This window comes from Pteronotus mesoamericanus, unplaced genomic scaffold (assembly GCF_021234165.1).
Source record: "Pteronotus mesoamericanus isolate MK-2021 breed Mesoamerican mustached bat unplaced genomic scaffold, CSHL_Meso_final contig_58, whole genome shotgun sequence".
Classification (NCBI taxonomy): domain Eukaryota; kingdom Metazoa; phylum Chordata; class Mammalia; order Chiroptera; family Mormoopidae; genus Pteronotus; species Pteronotus mesoamericanus.
In genome coordinates this window covers 259,155-278,731 of record NW_026555205.1, presented here as the reverse complement: position 1 = coordinate 278,731, position 19,577 = coordinate 259,155, and the positions used below count along the sequence as shown (strand labels likewise).

At 37.9% G+C, this 19,577-nt stretch overlaps 1 protein-coding gene across 1 annotated transcript in view; it reads left to right on the top strand.

Moving 5' to 3' along the window:
- Positions 1–18,205: 18,205 nt before the first annotated feature.
- The window catches only part of LUZP4 (leucine zipper protein 4), a 41,255-nt gene continuing 39,883 nt past the window's right edge, over positions 18,206–19,577 (top strand). Inside the window, 1 exon segment of the mRNA XM_054580391.1 lies at positions 18,206–18,257. Within this exon segment, the coding sequence (XP_054436366.1) occupies positions 18,206–18,257 (52 nt within the window).

Below are 19,577 nucleotides of genomic sequence, written 5' to 3'. Positions count from 1 at the left end.
ACATCCAGCTCAAGGAGACCACTCCCCTGGATGACACCAGCATGAGAGGACACAATAACCCTGGCCCCAGTAGGGACTCAGCCCCACCCTGTGGTGCCTAAGCCTGATTGCTGAGTGTAGAGTGAGTAGATTAACAACTGGAGGAGACAGCCACAGATAGTAGGTTCCTGGAAGTCTCAAGCAGACTACCTAAGGTCAGATGGGGTCAACAGCTGACATCATCAGAGGTAGATCAAGGAAAAAAAAAAAGAGCGGTCTCCTACCATAGAAGTTCACACCACAAAGTGAGGAAATCAATACAGATAAATTTAAGAAGCAGGAGAAAAAAAAAAAGAGTCTCACAAATAACAAGAATACAAAGAAACACCCCCCATTTGAAGGGAAAGGAGGAATCCCCAGAAAGAGAAATAAAGGCAATAGAGGCAAGTAAACAATGACAGAACAAGAACAAAGGCAAATAGAGGCTTAGGACAATGGTTCTAAGGAAGCTCAATGAACTCGGTGAGCTCAGAGAGAATTACCAAAAACTGCAGGGAAACTACAAGGAACTTACTGCAAACTATATCAGCATGAAAAAGGACATAGAAATGATCAACAAGAGGCAAGAGGAAATGAAGAACACAATTACTGATTGGAAGAAAACAGTAGAAGGAATCAAAAGCAGGCTAGATGAAGCAGAGGACCGAATCAGCGAGCTGGAGGACAAGGTAGAAAAAAGCTCCCAGAAAGAGCAAGAAAATGAAAAAAGACTCAAAAAGAATGAAGAGGCATTTAGGGAAATGCAGGACAACCTGCAATGTAATAATATCCATATAATAAGGATGCCAGAAGGAGAAGAGGGCCAAAGGATAGAGAACCTGTTTAGAAAAGTAGTGATGGAAAACTTCCCTAACTTGAGGAGAGAAAAAGTCACACAAGTCCATGAAGCACAGAGGGTCCCACTCAAGAGGAACCCAATGAGGCCCATTCCAAGAAACATCATCATTAAAATGACAAATATCAAAGACAAACAGAGAATCCTAAAGGCAGCAAGGGAGAAAGAGGTAGTAACATACAAGGAAGCCCCAATATGGCTAGCAGCTGACTTCTCAACAGAAACACTACAGTCCAGAAGGGAATGGCAAGAAATATTCCAAGTCATGAAAAGCAAAGGCCTGTGACCAAGACTGCTCTACCCAGCAAGGTTCTCAGTTAAAATGGAAGGTGAAATGAGGAGTATCCCAGACAAAAGAAGGCTAAAAGAATACACCTCCAGCAAACGAGCATTGCAAAATATGTTAAAGGGACTGCTTTAAGAAGATGAAGAAAAAGAGTCTATGAATACCCAGTTCCTTTCATGGTCACCAGTACTTGACATTACCAATATATTTAATACTTATTAATCTGATTGTGACAATGATGTGTTATTTTAATTGTTATCTTATGATTTGTTGATAATAAACCTGTTTTTGTATATTTCTTACCTATTTCTATTATTTTCAAAAAGCTTTAAAAGACTTTTTAGCATTTTTTATCCATTTTGGGGCTAATGTTTGTAGAATATTTTCCCTAAAAAAAAAAACAAAAAAAAACTATTAACCCTTTTTAAGACATGTTGCAAATATTTTCCCATTCTATTACTTGTCCTTTATCTTTTTTGTGTGTACATTACTCTAATGACTTAAATGTTTAATATAGTCATATTGTCAATATTTTACTTTATAGCTTCTGGGTTTGAATATTTTACTTCAGGGTAAGAAAAATATTAGTTTGTATTTTCTCCTAAAACTCCTTAGAGTTTACGTACTGATTTAACTCACCTGAACATTTTTTTGTACAATGTGTGAAACAGGGCTCTATATTTGTTTTATTTCAAGTAATTGTGGTCAAGTAATGTGCGAAATAGTGCACCTTATTTATTGAGTAAGCCTTATCAATTTAATCATATATTACATTGTTAGACAGATATATACATTTGATTTTAGAATGCTCATTTTATTTCATTGATCTACTCGATTATTTCTGTGCTGGTGTCATTTTTTTTAATTGCTGAGACTTTATAATTGATTTAATTTTTTTAATATTTTATAATGGATCTTGACATTTAAAAAAATAAATAAAATCAATCTCCATGTAAAAAGAAGGACAGAAAGAACTCCTACCTTTTGCAATAATATGGATGGAACTGGAGAATATTATGCTAAATGAAATAAGTCAGTCAGTGAAAGACTAATTCCATTTGATCTCACCTAAAGTGTAATCTATTCAACAAAATAAACTATTGAACAAAATAAACCACAGGCATGGAAACATGGAGCAGACTGAAAGTGACCAGAGGGGATGGGGAAGGAGGATAATAGCAGAAAGAAGGGGAAGAGATTAGACAAAGAACCTGTATGAATGACCCATGGACATGGACAACAGAGTGGGAATTGACTGTGGGAGTGGGGGGGGGGAGGAGGTGGAATGAGTGGAGTGGGGCAAAAGGGGAAAATTGAGACAACTGTAATAGAATAAACATGATTTTAAAAAATAAATAAGTATAAGTAAAAAATAAATAAATATAAGTAAAAAAACAAACATAAAAAATTTTGTTCCATGAATAGAGGAATACAAAGGTGACTACCATATAATCCTCAGGATCATTACCTTATATTTGGCTCCTGGGTACCACTTAAAAGAACCTGGTCCCAAACCCTTTTGAGGCACACATATGTTTGTGAGAATTGAAATAATTTAATCCTAATATCTGCAACATAAAGATCCTTTCTTTTCAGAATGACACTATTAAACACAATTCTTTCCACATCATGGTTGGGATGTTCTTTCCATCCTACCATTCAGCACAAAACTGCTGTGTTCCAAACTTTCATTATTTGCAACCCTGGATCCCTTCTCAGATTTACAGTTCCATCTGAAGACACTAACAACTAATTTCCTTCAATGTGACTGCCCCCATCCTTGCCCCGATTTCTGGGAGCCACAGACTCCAGGCTTGTGAGCAACTAAATTTCTCTGCTTAATACCCTACGGCCAAATCCAAAAAAGGTTTTCTAGCTCATAAAGTTTTCCTGATGTTTAGAGTAGAGAGCAAAGAGCCTGGGTGTTGTAACAGAAAGTGCTAATCTGTACACCGGGTGTATTGAAGCATGTAAAGCCAATTCATAACATTCTATGACACTTTTATGAGCTTAAAAGTATCTTGCCAAATCTATTGAAACTGTACACATGTGGGAGAATTGTGCTCATAACTATTTTTAGAGTTTTAGATCATCTTCCACAAAAATGCCACGGTACCCTCAGTAGTCTGTTAAAGATCAAATACGTTTCCAAAGATGTGGGCCAAAGTTCCAGCTTCTTCTGATGTGGCAGGGCTGATTACAGAAGGTTGATTCTTATTGTGGATTTAGAGGATAGAGAGCAGATCTACCAGCTTTCTACTAAGGGGCAAAACATTGTTATTCTGCTGATTTTGGAGAGAGGATCAGTAGGTGACAGTGAGCAGCAGCTCTTGCAAATGGCTGGCAGTGGGAAATCTCATGGGCTGTGGAAGTGGGAAACTGGAATTATTGAGAAATCTGTGTGCTACTTTTTGTGGGAATGCTATATACTGTTACTCCTCTTCAGGATATGCCTTCATCTTCTGTCATCTCCACCCATTCCCTCTTTCCTTCTTTCTTATCTGGGACCTTTGGCTCATTTATTCCCTGTAATTCATTCCTGCCCTAACAGGTTTTAGTTAACGACAAAACCACATTCAGTAATGTGACACATCTACTAAAATTGGTGGCACAACTATGTACAATTTCAACAGAAGTACATAAATCATGTTAAAGAAGATAATATCTTTGCTCAAAATTTTTAGTTCAAATATGCCTGAATATTTGGATCCATCAAGGGGGGGTACACTTGAAGAGAATAGACACAAATATTCAGTGACTTTGAAGATCAAGTCTTTTAAACACCATTTATTGGGAAAATTTAAAAAAAAATTTCCTGGGCATTGTTTCTTGATATGTAATCTATGGGCTATCTACATCAGAATTATTGGGGTTACTTGTTAAATTTTCAGATTCCTGAGTTCCATTCCTGACTGATTGATTTAGAGTTTTTGAGTATGGGAATAAGAGATTTACATTTTTAACACATTCCCTAGGGAATTTTGTTGCACATTCAAGCTTGAGAACTAATGATGTAAAAAGTACATAATAATGGCCTTAAACTATTTGGAAGTGTCCTTAATGAAAAAAGGAAAAGATTAATTTTGAGTTGCTCAAGAAAGGAAAAGATTAATTTTGTGTTGTACAAGAAGAAAGAACTTAAACTATAGACGAAAGCTATAGTAAGAAAGTGTCCAAATATGAAGAAGATTTTTTTAAGAATAAGACATAGCCATCAATAAGAGTGGCTGTCTTCTAAAACAGTGAATTCTTCACTCCTAGAGAGGAAGTGGGGGCTCTCTTTAAAGGATAATATAGTAGGGATTGTTACATTGAGTGGGAGGTGGAATAAAGTGATTTCTTGAGTCCCATCTAGCTGGCACATTTGATGAATTTATACAATAAGTTTCAAACCATTAAGATTATGCCAAAGCCTCCAAAGTTGATAATCCTGGTCTCTTTAATCTTTCCTTTTTTTAGCATATGTTTGTATGCTACTATGTGCTGAACACTGCTAGGTTGTATAGATGCAATGGTCAACAAGCAGCAATGTTCTTGCTTTCAGGGATTTTATAGTGTAGTAAGGGAAGAGGGTCAAGGTGCAATTATACAGTATTAACTGCTGTATTTGAAGGAAATATAAGGGGCTAAGTAAACACAGAGAAGAGGAACCTAAGTGAACTTGGGAGTCAGGGAAAGCTTTCGGAAAGAGATAATACCTACTAATATTTACAAGAGCTCAACGATCAGCAAGAGTTAGCAAGGCAAAGAGAGGGGAGAGCTTATGCAAAGGGCAGGAGGCAAGAGATAGCATGCTCACTCAAGAAAATCAAGGTAGTTCAGAATGGCCAGAACAGAAGTACCAGGAGACACAAAATGAGACTGAGTTGATATACAGTGCCCAAATCTCTCTGGGCCACATAGATTATAATAGAGCTTGGATTTGACCCAGAGGCAATGTGGAACCATCAAAAGGTTTTAAGGAAAAAAATATAATCAAATTTTCAGTACACAGAAAACCATTCTTCAGTGAACAGAAAGCATTGGAGAGAAGGCAAGGTTAGATGCCCAGAGACCAGTTACAAAAGACTTTTATCAATAGTCCAGAAGAAATACAATATTGCTTAGACTAGTGAGAGGGTACTGGAGATGAACAATACACTACTCAAGAAATAATTACAAGATAACATTGATAGGACATGGTGATAGATTGGATGTAGGTGTTAAGGAGAGGCGGAAGTCTAGGATGACTATCAGGTTTATATCTTGAGCAGCTGGATAGATGGTAGCACCGCTCAGTGAGAGAGGAAAACAGGGGCAGTAGTCTATATGCAGAGAAGAAAGACATGATGATTTGATTTTGAACATGGAGAATTTGAGCGACCTATGAGGTATCCAGATCAAGATAGACAATAGGCAGTTGGGTATATGAAGCAGGAGGGCAATCTGAGCCAGAGCGATAGATTTGAGAGTCACTGGCTTTTGAAAATATGTGAGTTGATAAAATCACCCAAGGAGAGTACAGTTGTCCCTCGCTATCTGTGGTTCCAGGGCCCTCACAGATGCTCAAGTTCCTTATATAAAATGGCATAGTATTTGCATATAACCTGCATTGGTATATAAGCTACAGCAAAGTGTGTCTACACATCACTTCATGCACATGGATTCAGTGTAGTGCTTAGCAGATGCAAACTCAACTTTAGGTTTTTAGAAATTTCTGGGAATTTTTTCTGAATATTTTTGATCCACAGTTGGTTGAACACATGGATGTGAAACCCACAAACACAGAAGACCAACGATATATCAAGTGAGAAGAGAATATAGGACAAATCTCTGCAAAAAATAACAAGCTACCAGATGAGAAAGAAGGATCTGCAAAGAACATTGAGAATGTCCAGATTTTTATTGACTTGTTTGTATTGTTTTATATCTCTTTTTGTAAGCCAGGGAACTCTAATAATGATATGGTATACATTAAAATGCACTTATCCCATTTGTCTACTTGGTTTTCTAATAATTTCCTGGATAAACAGAGCAATCTCTTGCTTTGACGTTCAGCAGCAATGTTCTGGAACCGTACCTGCTTATTTACTGTCCAGCTGGCTTTGACCTGTGGTACAGTTTCCTATGACTACCACTTGCTTTCTGATTACTACTTCACAGCCATCTTTAATATAATTAGAAGGTATATATGTGGATGTAGAGCCACACAACCTGATCTTGAGTTACTTATACAAACTTTCTAAGACTCAGTAGGTGGCTCATCACCACTAGATCATAATCTCAATGAGGACAAGAATCCTGTTCACTATGATATCCCTAGAGCCTAGCACATGATTATTACTCAGTTAATCTGTGTTGAGAGAATACTGACTCTATAAAATGGAGACTCTGGCATACACCTACACTTTGTTGTTAGTATTAAAATGTATAAATGTAGTAAGTATAATGCCTGGAACATAGTGAGTGTCCACAAATAGTGTCTGTCATTATTATAATGCCTTGTTGCTCTTGGCTCTGGAGCATCACTTTTTCTTCCTGCTCTAAGGTGATTTACAATTGTGGCTGGACACCACTGACCCTGGCTGTTTTCCTTTCTGTGAGATACCCAGTTGCCTCACACGTGGTAATGATGTCAACATTCTTTGTATTTCTGTAACTGTGATTCTGATTTCATCCAAAACAAACAAACAAAAAAGATTAATAAAATATAATTTAAAAATCCTAATATTGTATCGAAATTAATGCTGAAAATGTATGTGTTTAGAAAACATACTGTTCATAACCTTCATAATAATAGTCTTTGATACTAGAATTGTATGCTATAATTAAAAATAAAAGAAAGATGACCCAATCAAAAACAAGGAAGCATACTACAAAATTTAGTAAAAGAAAATCTTGTCAACTAATATAAAACTTGATAAAGTATAAGTTTGGTTTCAGCTTCTTTTATATATTACATGTGCTCAAATCCTTTTAGGGCAAAGCAGAAGATTTGGAAATAAGAGATGATATTAAAAAATCTAGGAAAAGATGGATTTGGTGAATTGCTTTTTCAGCCCTGAGGCGAGGAATGAGTATTTACCAGCTGTCTGCCTATTTTCCTAATGTATGTATTGGGCATTTGCTATAGAGATGAAAACAAACAATAGCCTTGCCAATTTCAGGTGAAATTCTGAACAAGTAGCCAAAATAAAGGTAATTGATATGGTAAGACAGAATAATATCATATAATATTGCTGAATTAATGCATATTTGATGGCTTAATCTCTATAAACATAGAACAGTTCATAGAAATGGAATTTAAATTGTGTAGGCCTAATAGAAATAAAATTTTAGTTTGTCCAAAGGTAAAAATAATTAAAAGACTAGAATGAGGAAAAGACAAATTTTTGACATACCTTGGTTATTCCAGCATCATAGACCAGCTTTAAAACACAATTACAAAAGTAAAATTGTAATATATGACTGAATATTCACTTAAATATTCGATAAAAATGCAATAGGAATTATTGTGTGATAAGTAAAGAGCCAACACTAGTTTGCCCCAATATCATTCCATAACATTTAATTAAAAGAGATTTGAGAAAGTAAAATACATGTTATAGCAATAATAGCATAATGATATTCTTTCAATATATCAAACTGCTTCATAAATGAATAGTCTTGATAAGTCTAACAACTGGATGACGATAAATCCCTATCAAAGAAGATCCTCCCAAGAACATCAATAGATTTTACATGAATTATTTTAGAATATGTATAGCAACAACCACAAAAATACAACAACAGGAATGAATGCAGGGTTACACTTACCACATGAAAAGATACAGGCAGAAATATCTTTCTCCCCAAGATTTAATAAGGCTCCCTGTGGAAGAGACACACTAAGCAAATGTCCTTTTCTTCCAGTCCAATTCTGAATATAGGCCTTATTTTGGGAGCTAACTAACATTTAGGAAGTTACTGTGTCCTCACTCTAAGGACTTCTACAAAGATAAAATATGGACTGAGGCAGAGCGCAGAAGAGAATGAAACAAAAATGTGTAGCTGAAATGCTGTCAGAAATCTCTGATAAATTAAGGCTAAGTCTGATTTATTTGTGATAGAACCAGTTCTGGAAGTCTGCAGATACCTGAAATATATCTGAAAGAACTGTTTTTTTTAATCCATCTGATTTGGCAGTAGAGTGCCTCTTAGTGTCCATGGTAACTCCCACAAAAGTGGTTCACAAATTCATCATTAAAAGGCTTGCACATTAAAATATAATGGGTCAGCCACAGTACTTAAGCAATGTTCAGTTTCTTAACTTCAAAACAAGTTCAAACCATTATATACCCCTTTAGGAACATATTATCAGGAGAATCTATATTTAAAAACTAGCCAATTTTTAAAAATTTGCAGCAAAATAATATTTCAAGTATTACAAAGTATAGTTAGTGGCTATAATATAGAAAAAGTAATAGAGTATTTGGAAATCTAAAAGAGTCATAAAATTAAGTAATTTATATAAGTTGTAATCATAGAAATATCAATAAAGGAATATGGGAAAGAACTTCTATTGATGTCATCAAGTGGCCATTTTGTTTTGTTTTTTATTTTGGAGGAATATAAAGTAGTTATATAAATGGCCATTTTGTTTTGTTTTTCATTTTGGAGGAATATAATGTAGTTGTATTTTTAACTTCAAACCTTCTAATATGTCTTGGTTATCCTTTCAGTATTAAGAAGCTAACTAAGCCCTGGCTGGTGTGCCTCAGTGGATTGAATGCTGGCCTGCAAACGAAAGGGTCAGGGTTCATTTCCAAGCCAGGGCACATGCCTGGGTTGTGGGCCACGTCCACAGTGGGCGGCGCGCTAGAGGCAACCACACATTGATATTTCTCTCCCTCTCTTTCCCCCTCCCCTCTCCCTCTCAAAAAATAAAGAAAAAAGAAAGAAGCTAATTAAATTGAGGTAAGTTAAGATTTAATGTTGTGGGTTGAAACTAAAGAAATCTGCCTTTCTTTAAGAAAACAAGATTTTCACTTTTATGAAGAAAAGCAAAAATAGTTTTCAGTGTGTGTTTTCCACAAGCTTTTAGAGAGGCAGCACACACCCTGAGCAGCAAGAGTGGCACAGCCAAGCTCCTTCCCTGGGAACTATATTCAGCCTGAACTGTGTCTCTGACCATCTGTGCTCACAAATTAATTAATTAATGATAATCATTTCTTCACTTTATGTCATTTTGGCTTATAAAAGGTTTCATAGGCATGTTCTACTTTCAGGTAGTGGGGAAAACCTATAGAAATATCCTGTAAGGTATGGCCCAAGCAGCCATGTGATGTAAAACATGAATATACTTGAATTGATACTCTGCTATTGAAAATAGACTTCTTTAACTCCATTCAAGAAAAATATTCCTTATCTTCAAACAGTATTGACCAAATTGAAAGTATAGTACAGTCCTAACCAGTGTGGCTTAGCTGGTTGGGCATCATTCCACAAGGAGAATAGTCACGGCTTCAATTCCAGTCAGGGCATATGGCTGGGTTGCAGGTTAGGGCCCTCATGAGGGCTAGTAGGAGAGGCAGTCAATCAATCAATGTTTCTCTTTCACTGATATTCCTCTCCCTCTCTTTCTCCCTCCCTTCCCCTCTCTCTAAAAATAAATAAAATCTTTCTTTTTTAAAAAAGTATATTACATTGGTATAGCCAGTATGAAAACAATGAAGAAGGTCCTCAAAAAATTAAAACCACCATATGATCCAGCAATTTCCCATCTGGGTATATACCCGAAAGAACTACAATCACTTTCTCAAAGAGATACCTGCACTCCCATGTTCACTGAGGCATTATTTGTAATAGCTAATATGTGGAAATAACCTAAGTGTCAACAAATGAATGAATAAAGAAAATGTGATACACACACACACACACACACACACACACACACACACATACACACTCAAGGTCTGTCCAGATGGTATCCAGCCATGTAATAGGAAAAACAGACATTTATTGAAGGAGATACAAGATACAAGAAACACTGTGCATAGAACAATGATGCCTCAGTCTCCTTCAAAGTAGGTACCTTGGGACCTCACACAGTTCTCCCAATCACCATCAGCTGCCCCATTGTATTTTCCTGAATCTCATCAATGGTCTGAAATCTTTGCCCTTTCAAAGGTGATTTTAGTTTTGGGAAAAGCCAGAAGTTGCAGGGCACCAAATCTGGGCTGTAGTGGGGCTGAGTCACCGGGATGATTTGATGTTTTGCCAAAAACTCTGCACAAAATGTGATGCATGAGGGGGCATGTCGTGGTGATGAAGCTGCCAATCAGCAGTTGCCCATAGCTGCGGCCTTCTGAATCATCAGAATAGTTTCCTTGGAGGAATGTTCAAGCTTAACGCAAAATCTGATGCAGATTCATTGCTCTACTCGGTCATTTTGAATGCGATGGCTACATAGTACATATGCTCACTCAATGGCATCTACCACCCCCTCTGACTAGTACTGTGAAGTTGTCATTTTTCACACATGGGCATTCCAGTCCACTCTCCTTGGCTGCCAGGTTACATCAATGCCACTCAAACCCTTCTCGTTATATTAACAGTGGCTGGAGTTTTTCCTGACAGACCTTATACAATGGAATATTATTCAGCCATAAAAAGAAGAAAATACTGCCGTTTGTAACAACATGGATGAACCTGGAAGATATTGTTAAGTGAAATAAGCCAGACAAAGAAAAACACGCTTTATGATCTTAATTATATGTAGAATCTTAAGAAGTTGAACTTCTAGGACCAAAGAGCAGAACAGTGATTACCAGAGGCTGGGGGTTGGGGGCTGAAGGATATGGAGAGACGTTGATGAAAGGTACAAACTTCCAGTTATAAGATGAATAATTTCTGGAGATGTAATGTATAATTATGTTGACTGCAGTTAACCATACTACATTGTATACCAGAAATTTATTAAGAGAGTATATCTTAAGCGTTCTCAACACAAAAACAAAACCCACAAAAAATCCAGATAACTATGTGATATGATAAATGTGTTAATTAACTTCATCGTGATACATTAATCATTTATATATGTGTATATATGTACACATATATACACACTATATATAAAATCTTGTTGTTACAACGTAAATATATATAATTTTTTTGTTAATCATACCTCAATAAAGCCAGAAAAAATAAAATAAATTAATTTATCTTACATTTTATGTAAAATCTGGTATATGTTCTTTTTAGAAACCCCTAACGTATATAAATAATGACACCAAGAACTGAAATTAAGGAGTAATGAATAAATTATTATAAAAGTCTATTTCTTATACAATTATTGCTTCTTCAAAATAATAAATTACTCTGATAGATTTCAAATGTGAATCAGTTATATATACAACTTTTTAGGAATGTTTCTAGTACTTAAAGTGAGGAATAACTTAAAATACATAGAATACTTGATAATCTTGATATCTCCATTTCTCTCACTCCACATCCAATTTTATTCCTTCAAAATATATTAGAAATCTAGCCATTTTTCACTACCCTGTTCCAATCCACTATCATCTGTCACCTAGATTATTGCAATAACACGTAACTGGTATCCCTATTTCCTGAGTCCAGTCCTTTCTCAACACAGTAGCCAGGGTGACTCATATTTAAAACATAAGTCAAAACACCACTTCACTTCTCTCTGTTCAAAACCCTTTAAATGGTGGCCTGACTGGTGTGGCTGAGTAGATTGGGCATTGTCTTGCCAACCAAAAGATTACTGGTTCAATTTTTAGTTAGGGCACACACCTAGGTTGTGTGTGAGAGGCAACCAATCGATGATTCTCTCCCTCTCTTTCTTCTTCCCTTCCTTTCTCTCCAAAAATAAATAAAGTCTTTTTTAAAAACCCTGCAAATGGCTTCCCATCTTAGTCATATAAAAACAAAAATTTTGTGATGGCTCCTTCATACCCACACACAGTTTTCTCTTTTCCCTTCTTCTACTCTTACCTCCTGTACCTCTATTTTCTCTTCTTTGTCTCTCTCCCTCCTTCTCTCTCCCTCCCCTAAATCTACTTTAACCTGTTCCTCTAATGCTCCAGCTACTCCTCCAAATTCAGGGCCTTAGCCTTCAGTTATTTCCTCTACCTGTGACATTTTCCAACCAGGTTTCTCCATTACTGATGCCTTCTTCTCCGTCAGGCATTTATTTAAATGTCACTTCTCAAGGTGTTTTCTAACAATTCTATTTAATACTACAACCTCCTCCCACCACACACACAGCTTCTTATCTTCCCTCATCATATAGGTGACCTCCACAACATATACCATTTACAATATTTATTTTATTCCCATCCAAGTACTAACCAGGCCCGACCCTGCTTAGCTTCTGAGATCAGAGGAGATCGGGCGCATTCAGGGTGGTATGGCCGTAGAAATGAATGAGGTAGGGGCAGTAAATCATTATTTTAGGTCTTGATGTCAGCTTTGGCATCCCTCAGTCTGGTTTCATGTGAATATGGCCACTGGGTTGTTCCACCTTAGGGTTCAGGAGCTGTAACACAACTCCGGGCATCATCTTAACTTCAATTTAATGAAACCTATACCTTCTGACCATTGTCCAGGGCCTGGCCATTGTTTCTTGCTGCCTCAAGGAGTTAATAAATGTAAGGGGAAGAGCCAAGGCATATGGGCCATGCTGTGAAGAAACTAAGTTAAGTGTATTAAATCAAAATCATACATCAAATCAGGACCCTCAGTTTCACTGTCTTAATAAATGGTCCTGTATTTTACCTTCCTATATTAATAACAAATTAAATGTAATATACAATTGTAGCTTTACAACTGTGCCATCTTCAAGGGAATCTGTGCCAGTGAATCCCTCTCATTCTAAAGTGTATACATCGAGATAACATGCTCTCTATTAGCTCCAGATGCAGAGCAATGGAAACTGCTGAGAACTGAATTCCTGTTCATGGGGTACGGTTCTATCACACACTGTTTTTTTTTTCTTTCAGTCTTTCTTTCTTTCTTTTTTTTTTTCTTAAAAACCTGCTCTATATACCATGACTGTGTATGCGTGTACAGGCTTCTCATTTGAACACAAAATGTTCAAATGAACACTTATAGTTATGTATTTAAATTTAAAAACACAGTTCCTATAAAGTAGTCAAACTCATGCAGAGTTAAATATAATCCACATTCTACCACACAGACTGAACTAAGGTAGTTAAGTTTAGCAGGATATGCTACCCCAAAATATGTCTTCTTGGCATAAGAATTATTTTGAACTGATTATTTTAAGAAACAGCAGACGCAGGAGATGCTTTGAAAACAGAGTAGTTACCTTTTGTAAGGGAACTTTACATTTAAAAAGGAAATCTCCATTTGTAAGGGTGTCTCACTCACTGTACCAGGAAGACAAGGGTGACTCTAAATCATGAGGCAGACTTATCAGTGAAGAAGACAATTACTTAAATTTGCATAACAAAGTGTGTTAATAAATTTCTGTTTTCCTCTGTTTATCTGCCTTTTATTACAGGGGGGTCTCAGCCAAGAAGTCAGAATTATAGAGTAAAAATTATTTTTCTCCCCTATGGTAGCTGTAAACAATCTACAAGTTTTTAGGGAATAAGGCAAGCCTATGAGAAACTTTTGCAGGTGAGGGGAGTTGGTGATATTTTGCTATGTCCTAGTGATAGTATCCTCATTTACTAGTTAAGCTGTACTATTACCAAAGTATGTGCACAAAAAGCATTACATATGCTACTACAAAATAAGTTCTTAGGCTACTCCATTTCCTATACTGTATATTATATCCCCATGGCTATTCTGTCACTACCTATTTGTCCTTCTTAATCCCCTCACCTCTTTACCCATTCTCCCTCTCTCCCCTCCCATCTGGCAACCTTCTGGCAACTAACTTTTTTTCTCTTGATTTTAACAGTCTCTCTTTATCTTTAACCTTTGGCCTTTGAATTGTGATGTATCTTGAAGCAGACCTCTTTGCATTCATCATAACTGGGACTCTCTGAGCTTACAGGACTTGCGTGTCAGATAGATTTCCAATTTCTTGCTTTCTCTTTTCTTTCTGGCACCCTTCTGAGGTGAGTGTTGGTCCTCTTGAAGTTGTCCCAGATGCTATTTATACTATCCTCATTTTTTTGGATTCTTTTTTCTTGTTGTTGTTCTAATTGGTTGTTTTGTTTCTTATGTCCCAAGTCATTGATTTAATTCTCAGCTTCATCCATTCTACTGTTGTTTCTCTATAGATTGTTCTTTATTTCAATTAGTGTATCCTTCATTTCTAACCAGATCATTTTTATGCTGCTGAGGTTCTCACTAAGTCCCTTGAGCATCCTTATAATCAGTGTTTTGAACTCTGCATCTGATAGATTGCTTATCTCCATTTCATTTAGCTCTTTTTCTGAAGTTTTGATCTGTTCTTTCATTTGGGCCATGTTTCTTTGTCTCCTCATTCTGGCAGCCTCCCCGTATTTGTTTCTATGTATTAGGTAGAGCTGCTTTGACTTTATGTCTTGGTAGTGTGGCCTAATGTAGTAGGTGTCCTGTAGGGTCCAGTGGCACAGCCTCCCCTATCACCCAAGCTGGGTACTTGAGGTACACCCTTTGTGTGGGCTGAGTACACCTTCATCTTGTAGCTGAGCCTTGGTTGCTGTTGGCAGATCAATGGGAGGGAATTACCCAGTCCAGTCAGCTGCAAGGACTGGCTGTGACCACTGACCACCAACCACCAAACTCCACCCTCTGTGGAGGATCAGCTGTGCAGGGACAGAGTAGGGGTGCTCTGATGTGGTCTGTAGTTGTCCATTGGGTGTGTTGGCCCTGGGGTTTCCTGGTTGGTGCGGGCCAAGGTCAGCCCCCACCTGTGTTTTGCCCAAGGCACTCTGCCTGAGCTATAAGCAATCTAAGATGGCTGCTACTTCCGCTGGGCTTGGAGATTCCCAGATGAAGTCAAGCTGTGACTAATCTGCTACCGCTAGGACTCATTGCAGCCAGCTGTTGCTTGTTTGATAAGATTTAGGAACCAAGACCAGCCATTCATATGGAAAAGCATTTTGGGTTGGCCTGTAAGTTGGGTGGGTCACAGCCTCTGTGGATCCCCAAGGTGGGTCACACAGTGTTAGCCAGGTTAATGGAGTCTCAGATGTGGTACCAGCCTACCAGCTCTGTGAGGGGAGGGTTCAGCAAAGGGACAATGGCCTCTGCTTGCCCCAATGCCAGATACTTCAGTCTCTCCCTATATGCCACTGGTGCCCTTCAAGCTGCCACTCTAGTGCTGGAGCTCAGAGGGAGCGAGTTTGAGTAGGTGAGTCCGTGTGTGGGTTCCCCAAGAGGAACTGCTTAGGGCTCTAGCAGCCTCCTCCACTGACTCAATTCCCGCTGGTTTTTGCAGCCAGAAGTTGTGATGACTTATCTTCTGGCACTGGAATCCTGGGCTGGGAGGCCTGGTGTGGGTCTGGGACTCCTCACTCCCCTAATATCCCTCCCAAATTATTACCCACAGTGGGTGTGGGGCCAACCTGTTCCACATCTGCATCCCTACTACCATTCTGGGTGGATGTGGTTTCTTCAATTCCGTAGTTGTCAGACTTCCATTCAGCTCAATTTCTGATATTCCTGATTGATGGTTGTTTTTATATTTTAGTTGTAATTTTGATGTGGCCGTGCAAAGAGGTGCGCCAAGTGTGCCTAAACTGCCATCTCAACTGGAAGCCTGATGTTTCTTTTTTTATTCCAAGTGGAAGACAGCAAAATATCCTGAGTAATGAATTAGAAGTTGTAGTTAAGTGGATAATGAGAATGGGAGATTTTCCATATATATTGAAAGTGAATAGATAGAAAGGAATTTGAATATCTGATACTTAGACATTTTTATCCTTTTTTTCTCACTTTCTAAATTCAGCTTTTTGCATTTTCTGCATGCAGCTGTGACAGAAGCTATACATCCTGGCTCCATCTCCGGGTGTTGGTATAGATCAGGCTTCATGCCGAGTGCTAAACAATTCACCAGCTGTGTATCAGAGCATGTGAGCACATGGGGGATCAGCCACAAACTATTCTTATTCATTGCATGGGAAAAATGAAGAAAATGAAAGAAAGAAGGAGAGACAGAGAGAGAGAGAGAGAGAGAGAGAGAGAGAGGAAAGAAGGAAGGAAGGGAGGGTGGAAGGGTGAAAATGCAGTTTTGGGGACTCTACTCCTTAGGAAGGACCCCAGTTACGTCTCTTGTCTCTGTCTGAGCTTAAATAATGTAACTCATGAAACTGACATCGTAAATGAGGGGGAAAAAGGCCTGGGGCAATGGAGGAGAGGCACTTTGTCCAATGTAGTGGATAGAGAAAAGAAGCAAAAACAATTTTAAACAGATAAGAACATGTGAATCATGTTGCTCATGAAAAACCTTTTCATGTCTTTTTGAAGATTTGTGAATTTAATGAATATAATTGTGAGGTGTGTGTTTTAATATCACATAATAAAACTCAAGAGATAAGGAAAAAGCTTAATTGATTGTCCAATTTCATTGTTTGGATGCATTTATTTTCACTTCCCATTTATTTGAGGCTATGTGTTTCAAATGGTAGCAAAACTGCTGTCCCAAATTTAAATGTCTTAGCTAAGTTTTTAAGTTTGAAGATGTTTTATGTATACTTTGACAATTAGAAAAATAAAGTATCCTACTACATTCTTCTCCCAGTTAACTTGACAGGCAATATAGTGTGACTCAGAAAAACTAGTTCTCTAGTCTTGCTCTGCTAATTCCTTACTGTATATTGTGGACAAATAGCTAATCTCTTCAGAGCTAAGTTTTTTGTTTTTGTCTCTCAAATGATAGGGTTGGACCAGACTGTCCTCAGGGCTCTTTATCCATTATAAAATTCTGTATGTTTTTAAAATTATTTTTATTTTTAACCTGCATCTACTTGGTATAAAACAAAAGAGACATGTGGAAGAAAATCAGTCAAAAACCAACAATTTAGGTCAGAAAAAAATTGTAGGCTTGAATTATCCAAATGCACATAAATGTACATAAGAGATATAATTTACTGAACTACCCTTCACTTTTCAGTGTATAATTACATTATTTTTTTAATTCCATTAAAAATATTCACAGTGCTTTTGAAAAAGATTCATTTAAAATTTTTTATTTAAAAGTCATTCTTTTTACCCTGGCTGGTGTGGCTCAGTTGGCTGGAGCGTCATCCTATAGACTGAAGGGTAGCAGGATTGATTCCCGGTCAGGGCACATGCCTGGGTTGCAGGTTCGGTCCCTGGTCAAGACGCATATGTAAGGCAACCAACTGATGTTCCTCTCTTACATAGATGTTTTTCCCCCTCTCTCTCTCTCCCTTCCCCTCTCTCTAAGATCAATAAGCATGTCCTTGGATAAGGATATAAATAAATACATAAATAAATTGTTCTTTAAAAAGTCATTCATTTTACAAATATAAAACACTGTTAAAAACATTTAGATGACAAGTGTGATATTTATTGGTAGCACCATTTGGGGCAGAATAGCTTTTCCTCTGAAGGGGTTCAGAATGAGTCTCCCCAAAATGTGCCACTTTGGCATGTGGATTGTTTTAAACTGACAATAATCAAGACCCAACAGACTTAAAACCTTTTACTTCTTCTTTAATTGCCTTTAGATAGGGGGCCTAGCCCAGAAAAAAGAGCTAGTACCAGAAATACCTTTTTATTTGAATGACCTAACTGAACGGCAGGACAAACATCTAACTATATCTAATTATTAAACACCTGCTCTTCTTATCATTCTGTGAATTACCCTCCTCCCCTTTGAAGCGCCAGGCGCCTATCCCATTCCTTAGCTCAGGATGGCATATAAACCTCAACTGCCCAAATTGTCCTTGGGTTTCACTGTCTTTGTGGCGCCCCTATATTCACATAATTAAATTTGTTTTTTCCTGTTAATATGCCTTTTATTAATTTGCTTATTAGACCACTCAAAGAATCTACAATGGTAGAAGGAAAATTTCCGCCCCTACAGTTGGTGTAGTTGGCAGGATAAACTTCACTGGCTGGATACTACTTGCTTCATGGGTGCAGCAGCTGAGAGATCCAGCGACCTCTGGCAGAAGCTGGCAGAAAGTAAGAATTCTTACCACATCAGTCTTCAGATCTCTGCCTGCAGGGTCTGGTGGAATCAAGAGTGATGAGAGTCCCTTTCTTTTCCTAAATTTAGATTATCAGAAGATAATATTTGTGCGAACTAGTTCCTTGGGTATAGAGGCTTTGGTAAAGATTTGTTATGAGTACTCTTCTATTGATACCTTTTCTCCCCGGAGATGGTATCTGTTTTTCTTTGTCATAGTCTTTCATTTTGTTTGTCAGAAGGGGGAAAACCACATACTTTCATTCAAGCTGGCCTCACAGGTGGTGAGTTCACAGCTCTCCCCAAATTTGTGTCTGTTTAGATGAACACTGAGGTAAACACTGTTGTTAATGGGAATCTCAGAAGCCTGACACTGCAAAATTGCTGGGTGTAGGTCAAGCACTGAAAAGGCTAAGAGTTAGAGTGCTTGCCACTTAACTCTAAGACTCCTGTGTTAGGAAAAGTTGGTCATGAACCCATCAGATTGATTCTAGGTCAACCACCAAAATCAAGAAAATTTCCATGCAACGAGGGATACTGCAAAACACCACCCAATCTGCAATCCAGCAGCACTTCCCACTTAAGGATCAATTTGGCTCACAGAGACCCAGGGCCTAGCTAAATCTGTTAATGTGCACATAAAAAAGAAAAACCAGATGAGGTTTTTCTCTCGTCTTGTTTTAGGTCCGACAGCTTGGCTTTATGACCAGTGAGAATACTCTCCCTGGTCTCCGCCAACTGGAGGATGCACATACTGGCATGCATTCGGAAGATATCCAAATAGGCTGTGGATCTGAAAAGCAGTGTTCTCTTTGTCTGATTGGGCCAGTTTGCAGAGGAGTTTGTCATAGTGTTCTGGTCCATAAGGGACCTTTGCTGTCTCAACCATCATGTCTTGTTATTGCTGGAAATTCGTCTCCTCCACCATCTTTATTTAACCCTTATCCTCAACTCCCTGTCCCTGACCCTCCAGAAGATCTTTTAAATCTCTGGGCTCCTGGTCTAAACCCTCACCCTCAAAATTCAGCCCTATCACCTCAGCAAACTCCCTCAGATCCCCCAAACTCTTCTAAATTCCCCAGAAAATCCCTTAAACTCCCAGCTGCTTGTTTTTATACCCCTTTCCTCATAAGATTTACAGAGAGCACTTCAGTTGATCACTAGGCCCAAAGTATATAGGTTACTTATGTAAATACTAAAAACCAGGAAGTAAATTTAATTTCAGAAGCCAAAAGCTGCAAAGAAGCACCCAAGATGGGCATAGGGCTTGTTTTTCTGTTCCTTACAACTTCTGTTCTCCAGGGCGCTGTAACTCT